At 44.5% G+C, this 17,221-nt stretch overlaps 2 protein-coding genes across 4 annotated transcripts in view; one reads left to right on the top strand and one right to left on the bottom strand.

The window, feature by feature from the left end:
• The window catches only part of ITSN2 (intersectin 2), an 88,837-nt gene extending 86,772 nt beyond the window's left edge, over positions 1–2,065 (top strand). For all 3 annotated transcript variants that reach the window (XM_061460934.1, XM_061460932.1, XM_061460935.1), the window contains one exon: positions 592–2,065. In XM_061460934.1, the coding sequence (XP_061316918.1) occupies positions 592–749 (158 nt within the window). In that variant the 3' untranslated portion in view covers positions 750–2,065. The remainder of the gene's footprint in view (positions 1–591) is intronic.
• FAM228B (family with sequence similarity 228 member B) lies at positions 1,662–15,390 on the bottom strand. The gene is made up of 10 exons (XM_061461786.1): positions 15,301–15,390; positions 13,879–13,974; positions 11,727–11,834; positions 10,715–10,834; positions 9,619–9,693; positions 8,739–8,936; positions 5,614–5,691; positions 4,705–4,792; positions 4,460–4,601; positions 1,662–3,130 (listed from the first exon to the last, which is right to left on the bottom strand). Exons 1-10 carry the CDS (start codon positions 15,388–15,390, stop codon positions 3,094–3,096), a joined length of 1,032 nt encoding a protein of 343 aa, XP_061317770.1. The 3' UTR covers positions 1,662–3,093.
• Positions 15,391–17,221: the final 1,831 nt, after the last annotated feature.

Below are 17,221 nucleotides of genomic sequence, written 5' to 3'. Positions count from 1 at the left end.
GTCTTTTCTCCTGTGCAGTAACATGACTTTGCTAGGCTGCTTCTCCCCATTGGACAGCTAAGGCTGTAGCTTTTTCAGTTCTTGATAAACCTTTTAATGCACACACACCCCCCCAGGATGACATGGCCATAAAAGAGGATTTATAATTTATGAATAGGACTGTGAACCTACTAGTGGCAGTAATTGTTTGGGGTGGTTGTTCTTGTGAAAAGAACAATCTATGAGCCTAACTAGAAGTCGGCTGAGCCAACATAGTTGATGGTTTTTAGCTATGTTTGTAGCATCACAGCTGACTTGTGAACAGGTTCCATCATCTCTGACCCTCCAGCTCTAAGGCAGGAGAACATTTGAAATTGTCTTTCTGAAAGATAACTGTATTTCTAAAGGCCTTAGATCAAACTGTGACATAAAGGCATATTTTCCATCCTAATTCTGTATTAAAAGACCTGGCTGATCTACACAGGGCTGAGGGCTAGTCAGTGCTCTGGAACTAAATATTTACTACACAACATTGCTGCTTAACTGACACTTTCAGATTTTCTAAGCTTAACGTCTTTGCTTAATGAAATTTCTTATTCGCTTGCCCAACAGATTTTTTGGGTCGCACTGAAGTTCCCGTAGCAAAAATCAGAACAGAACAAGAAAGCAAAGGCCCCACGACTAAGCACTTACTGCTGCATGAAGTTCCAACAGGTGAAGTGTGGGTCCGTTTTGACCTGCAGCTCTTTGACCAGAAAACACTCCTCTAAGAACACTTTCTTAATTTATGAAGGACAACTGAAGCTGATGGCCTCAAGAGCTTTTCTGTAAAAGATGCCTTGCCCCACGCTGATTATTAAGCAAAATTTCTGCTGCTTCCATATTTCCTCTTAGTTCCTGGTTGTGTTTAGCTCCTTGCAGCGTTCAAAGTTGTTGTTGATCTATGCAAACACAAGTGTTACTGTATATACAGTTCTATAGCTCAGTGCCTTTTTATTATGTTGGAATATCTTGGGTTTGGATGCCAATGTTTCCATTTTCAGGGCCATAAGAAGTATTCACTAGAAATGTGGCATCAAGACGCATGTATATTTTACCACTTAGTCTGACATCCAGACTGAGGAATGGTTTAAGCTCAGCACTAGAATCATTCCATTTGAAATCTGCAAAGTGATATCCACTGGAATCTTCCCGTCTCAGGATGATAGTTTTAAAGATTAAATGCTGAAGAAGCCTTAGCACTGGAGAAGTCTCTGATACCTTGTATATTCTTTAAAAATCAAGTGTAGTTCCTTACTTGACTTAGTTCTGCACTGAAATCAGTAACTGCTACTTGATTTTTCTTTCTGCTTCAGTTCAATTCCTCATTCTCTGCTGAGACAATGTGGTTGTGAAGAGTAACTAGAAAAAAAGATATTTTAAATACTGTGACCCACAGTAATGTGGCAAAATACTCCTCAGCATTTGGTTTTTTCCTAAATATAAGTTATTTGCGTACATTTCCTTGGTCTTGCAGACCTCCAAGTGAATCTTGAAGCTTTGACATTGCCAACATGTATATAGAGAGTAAAATATAAGTTTATTAATGTAATTTGTTTACAGATGTTTATTGATGCAGTGATTTTTAAAAAGTATATTTTATTTTATAGGGGAATGTGAAATAATGAGAAAAAAATAGAGGATTAAATTCAAGCAAAGTTTATTACAAGTTGAAAGGGTTTGCTGGGGGGAACTGTCACCCCAGTATGAATCTGTAAAATGAGGTTATTTGAAAGAAAAACTTCTCTCAGCATCAAAATCAAGGATGGTTAAGCAAAAGAAGAGTTTGTTTATAAAGGGTTTGATACATTGTAACCGTTTTACTGCCTCCTTAAACTGCATTGTTGGAAAAGCACAGCATGGAATTCCGAGCAATGTGGGCCCGTGTCTTCCATGGGGACAGCAGCACCTCCTGATGTCTGACAGTTTCACACCTGATTGCTGCCTGTACACCCTCCTGTTACAGGGCTGAGTCGACCTCTATTTCTTTTAACAAGTTTTCTGTGGTTCAGTATTTCTAATCCTAAATAAAACTAAATCTTGGCAATTCTTGAGAGTCTGTGTCTGTACAGTGGGAGTTTGGAGCTTCTTGTACAAGCCGTGAGGAATTCTGTTTTCAGGCTTCAACACCAGAGCTGCTGTGCAGTCACACACTGCACTGGAACAGGAGAGAAACCCATCTGCAGGGCACTGAGAGTATGTGGTGCTCAGCACGGGTTCTCCAAAAAGCTCTGTTTTGTACAAAACACTTTCCTCCTGCTCTCCCCTCATAATTCCTGCCTTCTCAGAACACTCATCCGTATGTTAGTTTGATTTACTGCTTGTACACTGCCTCCAGGGGGAAGTCCTTTGAAACCTTGTTACTAGCCTAGCATTATTTTGCAAATATTTTGCAAGACATTCGCTATGGGAGTTCTCATAAAGATTTGAACAAACAAAACCAAACCTATATTTCCTTATCAGCGCTTTCTAAGCCACTCTTCTGCACGCATATGCTGACACGGCACATAGCCAGGAGTGCCTCCTTCTCATTCAAGAGAGGGTTTGTTCTTGAATCTCAAGGTGAGGTCTTTCAGCTTCACAAAAAATTACAACAGCTGCAGCTAAAATTGTGCAAGCTTTGCCATTCCCTGTGCCCAGTGCTAGTAACACCACACGTCCTGTCACAGGAAATACAGCAGACTCAGAGCTGGGGATAACATGCAGAGTCTGGGGCCTACCAGACCTTTTTCTAACTTTGTTGAAGGAGATGAACTGGTGAGAAGACTCGCACTATATAAACCAGAGGACATCAGCACTGTCTTTGCAGAGCTGAGCCTAAGTTAAACCTCCTAAAATAGTAGGGTTTGGCCCGTAGAGCATGAACTGGAGCTGGAAATAACAGGAGCAGCATCTCAAACATTTCTCTGGCTGCTGAGTAACTACTTCAGAATGACGTGTTTGAGATGAGTTTATTGCAGTTTGCCAGACCTGCCTTGTTCCCTCTTGCTCTGGCAGGAGATAACAACATACTTTGCAGATGGTACCTTCTGATGGCTGTGCTTGCCGCTGCAATCAGCTGGAGGACAGATGATATCATATGTTGTCTCTGTCGTGGTTGATGGCTTTTCGCCTTTAAACAAACAGAAGTAAAAATTATTGCCAGTCCATGCAGCACGAAGGCTGCTGGACCCAGCACAACTTCCTGCACTAGCTCTTTCCCACACTGAGCCACTCCAGGAAATGTTTGCCATTGTGACCAGTTTTCCTGTGGAATAAAGCTTTGGGCTAGTAAAAACCACAAAACTCCAAGGCAGGGGCTGAGGGGCAAAGTGTGCCTGGCTCAGGAGGACATCAGGCTCTCAGTTCACCTTTGATGTTCTTGTCACTGGGTAGCGGGAGTTCCCTTAAGTGTTGTGTACTGCAGTGGCAGAACCAGAGAGCTTTCAAAAGGGTGAATGAGAGCCTGGACTGTAAAAAAAAAGCATGACAATTAAAAAAATGGGACCAGTCTGATCCCAACTGCTTCTCTGTCAGGGCTGGCTAGCCCAGGCTCCCTGGTGTTCTCAGCCTTGGCAGCTGCATTGCTGCTCCAGTTCAGCTGACCATTAGACATCCATGCTGTAGTTTTGAGTCCAACCAGCCTGTACGCCAAAAAGCAATCTCTCAGCTCAGCTATAGGATACAACTTTCTGGAGTGGTGGTTAGCTCCTTCAGTACAGGCTACTCCTTTGCAGAACCAGCATCATGGTTTGAGCCACAACACTCAATGGTCAAAGGACACTGGTTGAGCAAATACAAGACAAGGCTGAGAAAGCTGGGACAGTTCAGCTTGGAGAAGAGAAGGCTCAAGAGGAATCTCATTAGTATGTATGAAAGGTACAAAGAAGACAAAGCCAGGCTCTTTTCAGTGGTGCCAAGTGACAGGACCAGAGGTAATGGGCACACAGCAAAACACAAGATGTGTGAACATCAGGAAACACTTCTTTACTGTGAAGTTGACCAAGCACTGGCACAGGCTGCCCGTGGTGGTTGTGGAGTCCCCATCCTAGGAGATATTCAAAAGCTTCCTAGACATGGTGGCTGGCAATTGGCTCTCCGTGGCCCTGCTTTAGCAGAGGGGTTGGACAAGACCACCCCCAGAGATCCCTTCCAACCTCCACCAGTCTGTGATAGAAGTATGAGCTCCTACTGCTCCCAAAATCTAGAAACTAATAGAAAAAAAAACAACCCTAAAACCCAAGGCAAGTATGAACCTTAAACCTTTTCAGATCTTCCAGTAAAGCACCCTTAAGGCTTTTCCCTTCACCAACACTTCTTTCTCAGGAGAAATACACAATAAAGCAGAATTAACTATGAAATTTAAGTTTTAACAAATAGTCTGCTATGCAGCCAAGAAGAAAAGGCCTCATCCACTGTACCTGTTGTGCTGCCTCTCAATAAACAACACATTACCTCTTACCTCTTTCTTTGGTAAACGTCACTAGCAATGTAGGTGTATGGTATCTTCACCCACTCAACTGCATCCATATGCTGCCGGCTCAAAGGTAGCAGTGGCAGTTCTCTGCTGAGTTTGTTCAGTTCTCTGGTAGAGCATGGTCTTCCTGGCAGGAAGTAACAAGTGCCTCGTGTGAGCACCTACTGTCACAAGCAAGGGCACCGCCCCAGTATGAAACACTTCCAAGGGATACCAGTTGTTTAAAGTACCTGTCTCGCACTGCTTGGTGATGCCTGTCTCAATCAACTTTCTTTGAATGTCTCTTAACAGAGGATCCTGTAAAGCTGGTGTTGAAACCTGTGACAGAGACAGTTATGTCATGCTTACTCAGCAACACAAGTACTTTGTCAGCCTCAAAAGACCAAAGTCAGAGGTAAATGTCAGGATACCACTGGTTAGCAGGGAAGGAGCATCAACCTCCTTTTTTATGGATAAAAACAGGTGGCAGACTTGAGTGGCCTCAGAAATACTGAGCCTCTCAGATCCTTGGGCAGGCCGTATAGTGCATTCAACAACTGTGCCACAGAGTTGGACCACAGACATGAGATCTGATCTCCTGGAGGCATTTGATCTTGATGAACCCTGCAGGGGTTCACACGTTGCAATGAAGTATCAGCTCCATCCCCACAGCTGCTGAGGGCTCACAGCATCCAGAAGGGATTTAGAGAATTGCACTTCATGGATTTGTGTCCAAGTGCTCCCTAACTCTTCTATTAGCCCTTGGTGCATTTGAGTGAGCTTCTGTAAAGATCATCTGAACTGTTAGATTGCCTCCTACAGAGCACACATCCAGCTTGCCCATGAACACACCAACCCCTGTTAGACAGGATGATTCCCACACTGCTACAATGAACTTCAGATGGGGTAAACAACCCTCCCCCATGCCATTGCCTACTGTGCCTCCAAGTCTGGGTTTAGTATGGATCCAAACCATTTCCCAGTGAAAAACATTTTCAAATACACTTGGGCTTAAATGCAGTAGGAGCTGGGACCCATATTTTGCTCTATGTCAGCCCCATAGCAGCACATCAGTAACACACTCTGCCTCCTCTCCAGCCATTAACTTCCTACTGGCCAAAGAGTGCCCCTAGAACTCATAGCATAAATAATTATCACACCTTCCACCAGTCTGTAGATGTCCTCAGGAAGAATGGGTCATATTCTGATGGGTCATAAGCATCCAAAATCACATAGCCCTGTGGGAGAAGCAGGTACTGTCTCAGGTCTCATTAGCTATTGGTGATGAAACAGCAAGAGCAGCCAGCTCAGGTATTACACTCCCAGGCGTGATATGAACACAGTACCAGGAGTGGTGGAGAAAAGGAATCCTGAATTTTCACACACTGCACCTCAGAAAGAAGGTGACTTAAGTGTAACAGGAAAATTCTTCCATCTATTTTAATTTATTATAGGCATGAATACATAATAAATGATTTCATGACACATCCAGAAGTAATTACAGGCTAAAATGCTAACCACAGCTAGGGCAGTCAAGAAAAAGGAAATTCTGTTCAACAGAAAATGTTTTGACAGAGATGGAAACAGATATTAAAAAGAGGCTGAGTTCAGGTTCTCTATGACCAGAGTTAGCTGGGGAACAGCCAGTACCACCACTTGGCATCCACTGTTGATTGCCAAGACCAAAGAATACCAGATCAAACAGGCCATCAAGAAGCTGAACAGAGACTGAGGTTGACACAGTGATCAAGCCTGATGCTGAGAAAGGTATGTTCCAACTGTTTGTCTCCATACTATAATGCACTGTTTACAGCCAATAACCCAGGACTTACCTAAATTGCATCAAGTAAGAGCTGTACAGAGGAGAAAACAAAACAGAAGTAAAAAAACAACAACAGAAAAGAACAGAACCCACAAGTGACACTCTAACAACAGTAAGAGCAGGGCAAGCATATATATCGAATACTTCTCCCTAATACTCTTGCCATTCCTCCAAAACCTCGGAAATGAAGTTTTTCAGTTTTCTTGTGCAGATGGTTCTTCAGGGGTCTCAGGAAGGAAGGGAATGTTCAGCCCATGGTCTTTCAGATCTAAGCCCTAAGCAGTTCTTTTTTGGCAATCTGTGGGTGTGATTTCAAGTTAAAGAGTTGGAAAAACCATGCTTTAACGCGAACAGTTCAGGAGCGCTGCAAGATGAGTCCAAATCAAACAATGTGGGCTCTGCACTAGGTTTAAGAGGTCACTGTGTTGAAGGTGTTCACATGGGCGAGCAAGCCAGGCCCCAAGGGCCTGTGCTGTTCCCAGACACTCAGTGAGCACCTAGGCAGTTCCACGGGGCTTCAGCTAGTGCTGAGTAGAAAGGTTGTTGCATCTGCAGGGGCCTCTGTTCCCCAGGATCTGGCAGTTCCCCAGAGTGAAAGTGGCAGCCACACTCACTGTCTCCCATTTAAGCACCAAAATGCCTCATTTTGCAGGGTTTTAGTGCTACCCCTTGGTTTACTATTACACATCACCCCATTACAGTATGTGATCTCAGGTGTGCTTAGTGCTGTGCAGCACACCCCCCTTTGATCCCTTCCTGCAGCTGATGTCTGGTGACTCGCACACCCCTTGGCAGAAAGCAGAGTAACAGCCTGCTCTTAAAAAATGAGTCAAAAGGGTCTCTTACTCTGCAGCATTTCACCACACAACACCTGCAATATCCTGGACTTCCAAAAGATGAGTTGTGGCTAACACAGCAGCAAGCCAGGCCAGGGAAACTTCCCTGTCCTTGCAGGCTGCAGTGTGGCACTTCCCTGCCAGTGCTAGAAAGAGAGTAGAGCTGCTGCCATCTTCACATTGTGACCAACCACCTCATCATGCATTTGCAGACCATATCCATGGGAATGGAAGTAAGAAGGAGGTGAGAACGGGGGCGAAAAGGAGGTAGATTTAAGGAGAATTACATACACGAGCAGGTCACTTGGAACAATGGAGAGTCCGGGAAAAGAGGGAAAGGAGGAAGGCTGCAATGGCATGATAAAGGAGGTAGAAATGCAAACTGACAGAAAAACTGAGATGGAGGAACCTGAAAGGACAGTGAGGAGAAAGAGTGTTACTAGAGAGGACGAGTACAGAGGAAAGGGGGAGAAGGCAGCTTTGGACAGCAAAGGACAGTGGAGAACTTGGAGGAGTCATCAGAAGCAACAAGGAGTGGGAGACACAGCACTGGGGAGTCTACAGAAGAAAAGGGGACAAAGCAGTGACAGACTTGGGGATGGAGTAAAAGGGTTGCCTGGAGAGAGGAAGAGTGCAAGAAGCACAGCTGGAGGAAGAAGAATAGATATGGATAGAGGGAATGGACCAGTGACAGAGAGGAAGGTGAGAAGATCTGAGGAACAGGACAAGGAGAAGCCTAATAGCAGTGAAGAGAGCAAGAGAAAATGGACAAAATGGAAGGGGGGGGGGAAATGCACAGCCAGAAGTCACTATAGTAAAAAAAACCATAAAAGTGTCTTCAGTTTTGCACAATCTATCATACACTGCCACAATTAATGCAAACTCAAGCAAATCAATTGCCCTGTTTACCTGATGGGCTTTAGTCTGCTTTATAGACATGCTGATGAGAGAGCTGGCATCACAGAGCAAGGAGAAAAGGAGGAAGCTGATCACTGGTGCTGTGCTTGTTCAGTGAGAAGGATACATCCCACTACAGCATCCATTGCTTTTGGTGGACACTCAGCAAAGTCCTGACCTGCCACACAAACCTGCGAGATGGGCTGATGTAGACCAGACATGTACAGGACACCCAACATTACTTCCTAAATCCCAGAAGTTCAGCAGTAAGACTGGTGCAGCTCTTTGTCATCATATGCATTTTAAATGTGTGGGTCCTTCACATCAGACCTTTGAAGAAATGAACATTCGCTCTCATATAACAACACAGTTCCCATGACATTTTTATTTCTGGAGGGGAAGCTTGTTTGCAGTCTCACAACTCCTCTGTGCAGTGGTTTCCACTTACAACAAAAGCCTGCTCTACATAAAATACTATTTGTGGCCAATTATGTAATTGCTTCTATTGCTCTATATCCATTCCTGAGATGTAGAAAGTTGAGTCATGGGATCTGATGCTCCACAGTGGAGTGAAATTCAGAGCAAAATCAAGAAAACCAACAAGAATTTCCTGCAGTGACTCCAAGTTTTACGAGTACTGAAACACACAGAACTACAGAATACATGTGTCTTGCCCACAACCCTCTGTATGCAAACCTCTCCATGACAGGAATTTACTTCTCATTGATACCTTCTTTTTACAGTAGTCTAAATAGAGAGAAAGTTGTTCTTCTTTCCTTTTCCGTATTTCTTCACTTGACTTGCTGTCCATTTTACCCTCGATCTTCTGCAGCAGTGGCTCTGAAACATCCTCAAGCCATTTCTTGTAGAGCATCTCTTTCTTTCTCAGATCTAAGAATTCATTGTGCCTCAAATATCTGTCCACCTCCTAAGCAAGAAATGGAAAATAAAGCCCATACAACCTATTGGCCAATCACACTGAAGATTCCATGGGTGAAGCCAGGCAGCTTGGCTGACCTGATCTGACTGGTCATGGCTGCAAAAGCCCTGTTCGCCAGCCCTTTTTTCTGCTCCTCCCTCTCTCTAGCTCCCACCACTTGTTTCCAAGCTCTCCCTGGAACAAGCTCTGGAATTCAAACTCTCATTTTTTTAGCTATAATGCAAGACTGGCAGAAAACCATTCACTTTCACCAGGTTCGTGAGCTGAAATCACTTCAGAGTGGGGGTCTGATAAGCCCAAGGCTGTGCAAAATAGGTGGCAGGGGAAGGACCTTCTTCCTGTAGCACTGACAACCCACTAGATCAGATCAGCCCTCCTGCCCTTTATTCTCAGGCCTGCTATCACCATCTAATCACACTCACAGAACAAAAGTTAGGTGCAAAGAAGGAGGTAAATCACCAAAGCCAGATGACTCCCAAGCTCATATTTAGGGTTACCACTGCAATCCTATCCAAAGGAGACTGAAGAGGCCAGAAACTTGTACTTCTAAATTTAGTTTTTCAAGAATACAGACAATTGATGTTTTCTCATGAATCACTGATGGAGAGAAAACACATTGACATACAGCAATTGGCACACAGCAAATGAGAAAAGAGATACCACTTCTTACCCTCACAAAATAATTTTCTCTGTCCAAGATGCAGTGAGCAGAAACAATGATGTCTCGACTTTGATCAGCTGCTGCCTAACAAAACATCAAAAAAACCCATATGAAGTAAAAGTAGGAGTAGGAATTACAATTACTCTTGAATTCAAAATAATTACTTGTCTTGTAATTAAAGGCACACTATACCATAACTCAGCTGGCAGGATAGCACAGGCAGGCAAATCATAGAACCATAGAATAGTAAAATGGTTTTAATTAGAAAGCGCCTTAAAGCTCATCTAGTTCCAAGCCTCCTGCCACAGGCAGGGACATCTTCCACTGGACTAGGTTGCTGAAAGCCCCATCCAACCTGGCCTTGTGAGACTTGCTCTGAACAGTTAGGTTAAATGTAGCAACAGAAGAGTTTTGGAAGAACTATAATGTACATGTTCAGTGGTACCAGCCCATTCCCCTCTTTGGCCACAGCACCAGGGAGACACAGGCACCTCTCCATGACTCTTCATTAGGGACTGTAGTGAAAGGAAAATGGATAATGGGTTAAAACTTAAACAGGGGAAGTTTAGATTGGATAGAAGGAAGAAATTCTTTACCGTAAGGGTGGTGAGGCACTGGAATGGGTTGCCCAAGGAAGTTATGAATGCTCCATCCCTGGCAGTGTTCAAGGCCAGGTTGGACGAAGCCTTGGGTGACATGGCTTAGTGTGAGGTGTCCCTGCCCATGGCAGGTGAGTTGGAACTGGATGATCTTAAGGTCCTTTCCAACCTAACTATTCTATGATTCCCATGAAAGGTGAGACCAGATGATCTTTCAAGGTCCCTTCCAACCTGGGCTGTTCTTTAAGCCCATGATTCTAAAAAGTCATAAGCTCGTTTAAGGTGTTATGGGAAACTTTCACACACCAAATTGCACCGTACTCAATAAACCTGCTTCAAAAGGATGCAAGGAAGGGCTTGGTAAAACACATTGGATTGTTATTTCCAGAGTTCTTTGTTCCCCTTCCCAACAATAAATGTATCTCAGATTTTACAGAATTCTGCAAATCACCATTTTTCATTCCTCCCTCCACACCTTCTACTGCATTTCGTTCCTCCACTCATACCTTCTCACAGCTGAAGTGTTTCTCTGTTGGCCAATCTTTAGTATTGCTTTTCTCCTCAAAATTTCTTCTGCGCTCAAAAGTATCTGTTGTGCCACTCTTTGCTGATGCTGAGGAGATCCTCTGAATAAATGTTAAAAAAAAAGAAAAAGGTCTGCAAAGAAAGTCAACCTTCTCAAAGATCAGGCTCTCATCTAGGTTCCACAATCAAGCTACAAACTGGGAGAGAACAGTAGGAAGTTCACCCAACATCTTCACACCCCACTGCCTGGCAAACCTCCTTATTTCTGTTCAGGAAATACAACAAAGCATCCCTTGTAGCAGTTGTCAGGAATACTTCAGCATAGGAGATGAAGAACTTTTCACACAGATGAAACAGGAATGATGGAGATTGGGATATCCCCAGTTAAAGCCATGATTTTAATTATTTGGGCGCTCTTCTTTGAAGAAAGATATATATATATATATATACAGGTCCAATTCTAGCCACTCATAGTTTAAGCACCTATTGTAATATCAGACCACTGCTTACTGAGTCAGCAGCCTCCTCATGCACATATAAGAGAAGCTGCAATATGATTTCTGAATGTGCTAACACTGCTGACCAGCATTAACTTTTGGGATTCCTCTGGAAGATTTGTGTAATACGTGAACACTAGACAGACAATTCACACTAGACAGAGTCAATCTACAACAGGCTGACAGGAAGGACAGAGCATACACATCTTTTTGTAATACAATTTTCAGAGCATGCCTTGGGGGACAGACTGAAGCATAGAGTTCCTGCTAAGGAGGACTCACACATGAATCCAAGCACATGCTGGGGACAGCAGTCCTGGAGCACACACAGACCAACCGACCACATCACTGCCCAGAACTTCAGTAGTATTAGGCTGACTGTTCCAAGACAGGAGCTCAGTTGCACCCAAATGTCCTGGGATCCCAGTTACAGATACTGGTTTCATGTGTCTTCACAGTAGGATCTACAGCTGAAGGAATGCTGAGAGTCACTTACCTGCCAAAGCCTTTGCTGATCACATTTTCTCACAGGTCTCAGGCACATAAATCTTGGTAGCCACCATGGGGTCTCTGAGCTACTCACGCTATGGACTATTGGATTAGTCTGGGAGAAACATTAAAATATGCAAAACATATAAAACTTGTATAAATGGCAAACCCCCTGGGTTTCTTACAATTCCCACAAAACAATGAAACAAATCTCTAAAGGAATTCTAACTGCTAATAAGAGCAGCATTTTCCTATCACACAAAATTAAACAGAGAGATAAAGTATCAGATCCTCCGATAGCCTGTCTTCAACTCCGTTAGCAATGGATGATTGTACATTTTATTTCAAAGAACAGAGTGACTCTCAAATTATTCCAGAATACTCCTCAGCTTAGAAAATATTTCAGAGCTATCAAATTTTAGCTTCTGACTTTTTACTTCTTTCCTTTGTGCTTTTTTCAATTACATAAAAGTCACTTTCAAAGAACCTCCACATTCCACCATAGGGATGGCTGAATTTTAGTGGGTTTTAAAGTTAGATCTATCAGATGAAGCTTACACTGAAGCACTAACTCTGAGCTCCAGCCAGAAAATTCCACCTGTACTTGCAGCAGGATATCTGGATCAATTTATAACAGAGAGATATAAGAAGCACAGAAGCAAAATGCCCTTTAGAGGAACCCCCATTTAAACCTTAATTTCTAGAGACACACTGCTTATAGGAAATGTTGTATTTGCATATTACTTAGGTAAAGAGTAGACCAAAATAAGAGCTTACTTCTGCAGATACTGACAACCACACTCCTCAGCTGGATCTTTCAGTTATGAAACAAACTTGTTCTCCAGTTATTGGCAACATCTAGTTAAAAGAGTCTACAGACTCTGAATGTGTAGACGATAACAACGTTTTGGTTTTGTACAAGACAACATTTAAGACTTTACTCTATCCAACCCAGCACTTCAGTGGTACTGACTCCTAACAGACCTCACTACACTGCAGATTCAAATCGCTTACCATTGGTTCAACACTAAGTCTTTAATCTACATCCCAACTTGTTTCATTTCATAATCCCTGCTTTTAAGCACTAACAGATACATCTGCCTGGATATTCTTGCCTCCTCATACCAATGCTTTCCTGTCTTTTGTGACTGTGTCAAAAAACCCAGGAAAGCACTCACTGGAAGGGACTTCCGGAGGTGATCTGGTCCCACTGCCTGCTTGAAGAACAGCCAGTCTCACAGACAAGGTTGCTCAGTGTCTCACCCAGTCAAGCTTTGAAACTTTCCTTCCTCAAATTTATAAGTTCATGTCCTTCACTCCAACTGCTTCTAAGAAAGAAAAATTCTCACTTCTGCCACATAATCCAGGACAAGCCAAAGCAAGGATAAAAGCCTATATAATGTAAATGGTATGAAGGACTTCCCTTCCCTCCTGCATAACTTTGCAAGATTTCTATTTTTCCATGAGACACAAGGTAAACAAAAAGATTTGCAGTGGAACAGGTCACAACATCCCAATCCTCTACTGTATTCTTTCAGCTCCTGTAAGACAGCTTCCAAACCCAGAAATAAATACAAGACTTAGCAGTGTGGCAGGCACTTCCTCTAACATGATCTTCTGCTTTCTCTGTACAGAGGAAACAAAAGATGCAGAATAAAACAGGGGCTTACAATTAGGACACTACTACATGCTTTGGAGAGCAGGTACCCTTCCTCCCTCCATCTGGGTATGAAGGTATTTTATTTGTCTATGTGTGCCTCATAGCTTCCGCAGAGTGTTGTGCCTGCCATGGAGGCTGGGATTCCTTGTGAGAAGTCCCCTGTTCTGACAGCAATCTCCTCTTTTTCCAGAAAGCCCAAGCCTACTAAGCTCCAGGGAATGCTGTAAAGCATATCTGACCTCATCATCTCTGAAGAGCAGGGGAAGTATTCCAACAGTTTATACTGCCTCCTGCAATGACTGATTAAAGGAGGCTGTGCACTGTATTACCTACATGGATAAATAACAGCAACAGCACGCTGATTAGCACTGAACTAATTTCTGATATCAAATAAACAGACAAACAATGAGGACTGAAGAATATCCGGATACCTGAGGTGCTACAAATTTGGTATTAGACAACTCAGTGTACCTTCCTATGAGCAATATATACTCCCTACCTGCAAAGATGCCACAGGCTTCAGCTTCAAGCCATCTTTTGTACATGTCCTTCCACTCAAAGTAGTTCTGCTCTGAGATAGGGGTTCTGTAAGTCCCTGGACAATGAGGAAAAATGTATATTTTAATCGTTTCTACATTTGCAAAACAAACAAACAACCTCGCACACACCCCACCCCCCCCGCCCCCCAGCCTCCTTTCCATCTGGTTCCAGTGTCTAGTACTAGAACTCTATCTTCATCCATCTTACAAGGAAAGACCAAGCTCTTCTGTGAGTACAAGTTGCTCTCACAGAGAATTGGGACCTCGGGAGGGATGAAACAGATCAAACAGGCAAATCTGCCTGCTGTAGCAATCCGCTTTAAAGAAATCTTAAAGAAACACGTGGTAAAGTCTCTAGCTGCAATTTTTTCCCCCAATCTTCATAACTCAAGCTGCCACTGAATCTTAATCCTTTCTTTTTCCATTTTGTTTGGACTCCTGTTAGATGCCAAACCTTCATCGCTGACAAAGGCAGGGCCCACTTAGATGCCACCTGCTTCACAGGTCTTAAAACTTGAAGTTTAATCACATGCTTGGACAGAAATACAGTAAATGATTTACAGAGCCTTGAGTGGTTAAATCAAGGTCTGAAGTTAATCTAACTTTGCTGCAGTCTGTAAATGCTACACCCCATGAGCAGGTTGGCTGTTCTGTGTAAGGACATTTGTTCTTATACAATCAAAGCTGAGAGTAACCCTGCTTAAAATTTCCTGCCAGATATACCCATATCCTGCTTTGCTGTCAGCAGCATAGCTTTGTATCGGTAATTTATTATTTTTTTTTAAAGACAGGTTTCTCTTGTTTCATGAGGCCTGTTCAGTAAAGCAGAACGTTCTCCCTCAAACACCCATCTGCTAAAATTCAGTCTCTGCCCAAACACAAGCCTTTGCAACAGCTTTGAGAAGACAGGTTTTAATTGCTTCTGTGGCAAAAACAAAGTAACCTCACACATGCCTCAGTCCTCTCAAAAGCCCCTTTCTGACAAAAGCCTTGATATGGGCCATGCCTGTAGGCTCACGTGTCACCATGACAGCACACACGGATGTCACCCCTTGAGAGCACAGCTGGCTGCCTTCACTGGGGGCTTGGTCCCCTCCAATTCCCTCGGGTGCCAGGACCAAGCGCGAGGAGTGAACCAAGATCAGCAAGCAGGGCAGCTCTATGAACAGAACCTTGCAGTTGGTGAAGTCAAACTAACAGATAAGGCGCGCGCACGCACGCATCCACAGGACCCACATCACGGGCCTGGCCCCTCCACCTCGGAGGCAGCGGTAGGACAGCACCGGTCAGAGGGAGAGGCCGGGCCGCCACAGGGGCCGGGCCGAGGGGAGGCGAGGGCAGGGAGCAGCGCTCCGCGCACCCCCATGCCGGCGTCCGCTCACCACGTCCAGCGAGGAACCGGGAAGCCTCAGGGCAGCCGGTATGTAGCTGTGGGGGGAGCCGCTGCGGTGGGAGCCGGCGCTGTGAGGCATGGCATCGCTGACAAAGGCCGGCGGAAGGCACGGCCGGATTCCTCCGCGCCCTTCTGCCTAGAGTCCACTGCTGCCATGGCAACCAAGACCTCGGCGCCCTCCACCGGCATCCGTGGCCGTGAGTAGGGCTTCCCACCAATCAGAAAAAGGAGCACCTTGGCGAGTGAGCCAATCAGGAGCGAGGACAGGCGGCCTCTGTGGCAGGTGAGGGGCAGCGCGGACCCCGAGAGGAAGCACCGGGCGCGGAGCTCAGCGCCTTCCTCCGCCCGTGAGGTAGAAGCAGGGAGGGTACGGCCCTCGGCAGCGCCACGGGACGTAGGGTGCAGTCGGGCTCACTGGGGTTGCCTTGGAAACGCCTTAGCGAGGCCGGCGGGCGTGGGCTCCCGCGGCAGAGTTGCGCGTTCGGGCAGCGGGGACCACCGGAAACCGCCCGGCTGGCGGCTGAAAGCCGGGAGCAATCCGGATACACTGTCCCGGCCTGTGAGCCCGCCGAGCCGAGCGCCGCAGCCTTCCGCCAGGCTTCGTGTAGGGCTTGGCATGTGGCCACGAGCTCCTTCATTCCTCGTTTGAAATTCAAATACATCCTCATTGCTCAGCGCTTACTAATAAACACTGGTGACTTTATAACACGCCTGATAGCTGTATTTAACTGAAATACTAATGTCATTTCCAATAGCTTCATGTAAAACAAACCCTTCTGGACTACACAGCAATAAAGCCACAGGGTATATCCAGCTTTAGCTCACTAAATTCTATTGCAAGATTTCGTACATTATTGTGTAATACTGACTTAATGAAACTAAAATTGAAACTGAAATCTGGTGTATGATATGGCTGTACTCCAGTGATAAGAAAATACACGTTTTCTACTAATCAATTATGACTTGAGCACAATGGCACTAACAAAAGTGTTGGTCTGCAGTGTATTTTTTTTACCTAGCAGCTGGCCAGGACTGCAGTAAACAAGATGAGATGCATGCTGCTGCCTGAAGATTTAATCAGTATCTCGCTTCTCTTGTTGCCAGAGATACCATCACACAACAGAAATGTGAAGTTTAATCCCAAACGGCAGCCCAGTAGTGCCTCAGTGACCCAGAGGTCTTACAATAACCATGTTAGTGCTGATCATTTGAAAGTAAAATAATGTTTGGTTTAGGTCAAGCCTGGCCCAGAAATCCCGACCCTTGCCCCCCTATTTCTGCTCTGATCTGCTGGTTGTAACAAGTTCTATCTCATTTCTTAGTGTTTTCACTGTGGACTGTCCTTAGTGAGAGGAAAATTAAATGCCAGGGAAAAAAGAAGCCAGAAATACTTACACTATAAAAATGTAACTGGACTTTAATGGCCTTTCTGAGAAAGGCGACCATTTCACCCACCCCCAGCCCTCCCAGTCTGTTTTGCTGCTCTCTTCTTTTTAGGATTTTTATTTGGTTATTTTGCTTGTCTGAGCCCTATCATTACTTCTGTGGTAATTCCACATGCAGTAAGATCTAAATTCCACATGCAGTAAGATCTGGTTTCCAATGTAAAAGGGAAAGGGAATGAACATTTATACATCTATTTCTTTTCACAGGACAGAAGGAAAATGAACCAGCTGCAGCCTTTGCTGAATGATAGTCTTTTATCAGAACAAAGCATGTGGAAAACACAGCTATCATCAACATAAAGGAAAGACAAGTCTGTGCATCAACCTTTGGCTTTAATGTAAGAGGTCAAGGAGTGTCCTGGAAAGCAGAGGCACAAACTCTGTGAATCTGGAGTGCAAAGTAGCAATAATGACAGGGAGCATGCCACTCTACTAAATACATTGGATTCCTTCACCCTGGGGACC

This window comes from Pezoporus flaviventris, unplaced genomic scaffold, assembly GCF_033815535.1.
Source record: "Pezoporus flaviventris isolate CSIRO_AGI_PZ_B2104156 unplaced genomic scaffold, CSIRO_AGI_Pfla_v1 ptg000031l, whole genome shotgun sequence".
NCBI lineage: Eukaryota > Metazoa > Chordata > Aves > Psittaciformes > Psittacidae > Pezoporus > Pezoporus flaviventris.
Note: the sequence above shows the minus strand (reverse complement) of the source record. Positions and strands in the feature narration are given on the sequence as shown.

Coding starts and splice junctions, on each gene's coding strand:
- FAM228B (XM_061461786.1), bottom strand. CDS start 15,390: ATGCCTCACAGCGCCGGCTCCCACCGCAGCGGCTCCCCCCACAGCTAC. Junction 13,975..15,300: donor CCGGTTCCTCGCTGGACGTG/GTGAGCGGACGC, acceptor CTCATTGTCCAG/GGACTTACAGAACCCCTATC. Junction 5,692..8,738: donor TAGACTACTGTAAAAAGAAG/GTATCAATGAGA, acceptor CTTCTCCCACAG/GGCTATGTGATTTTGGATGC.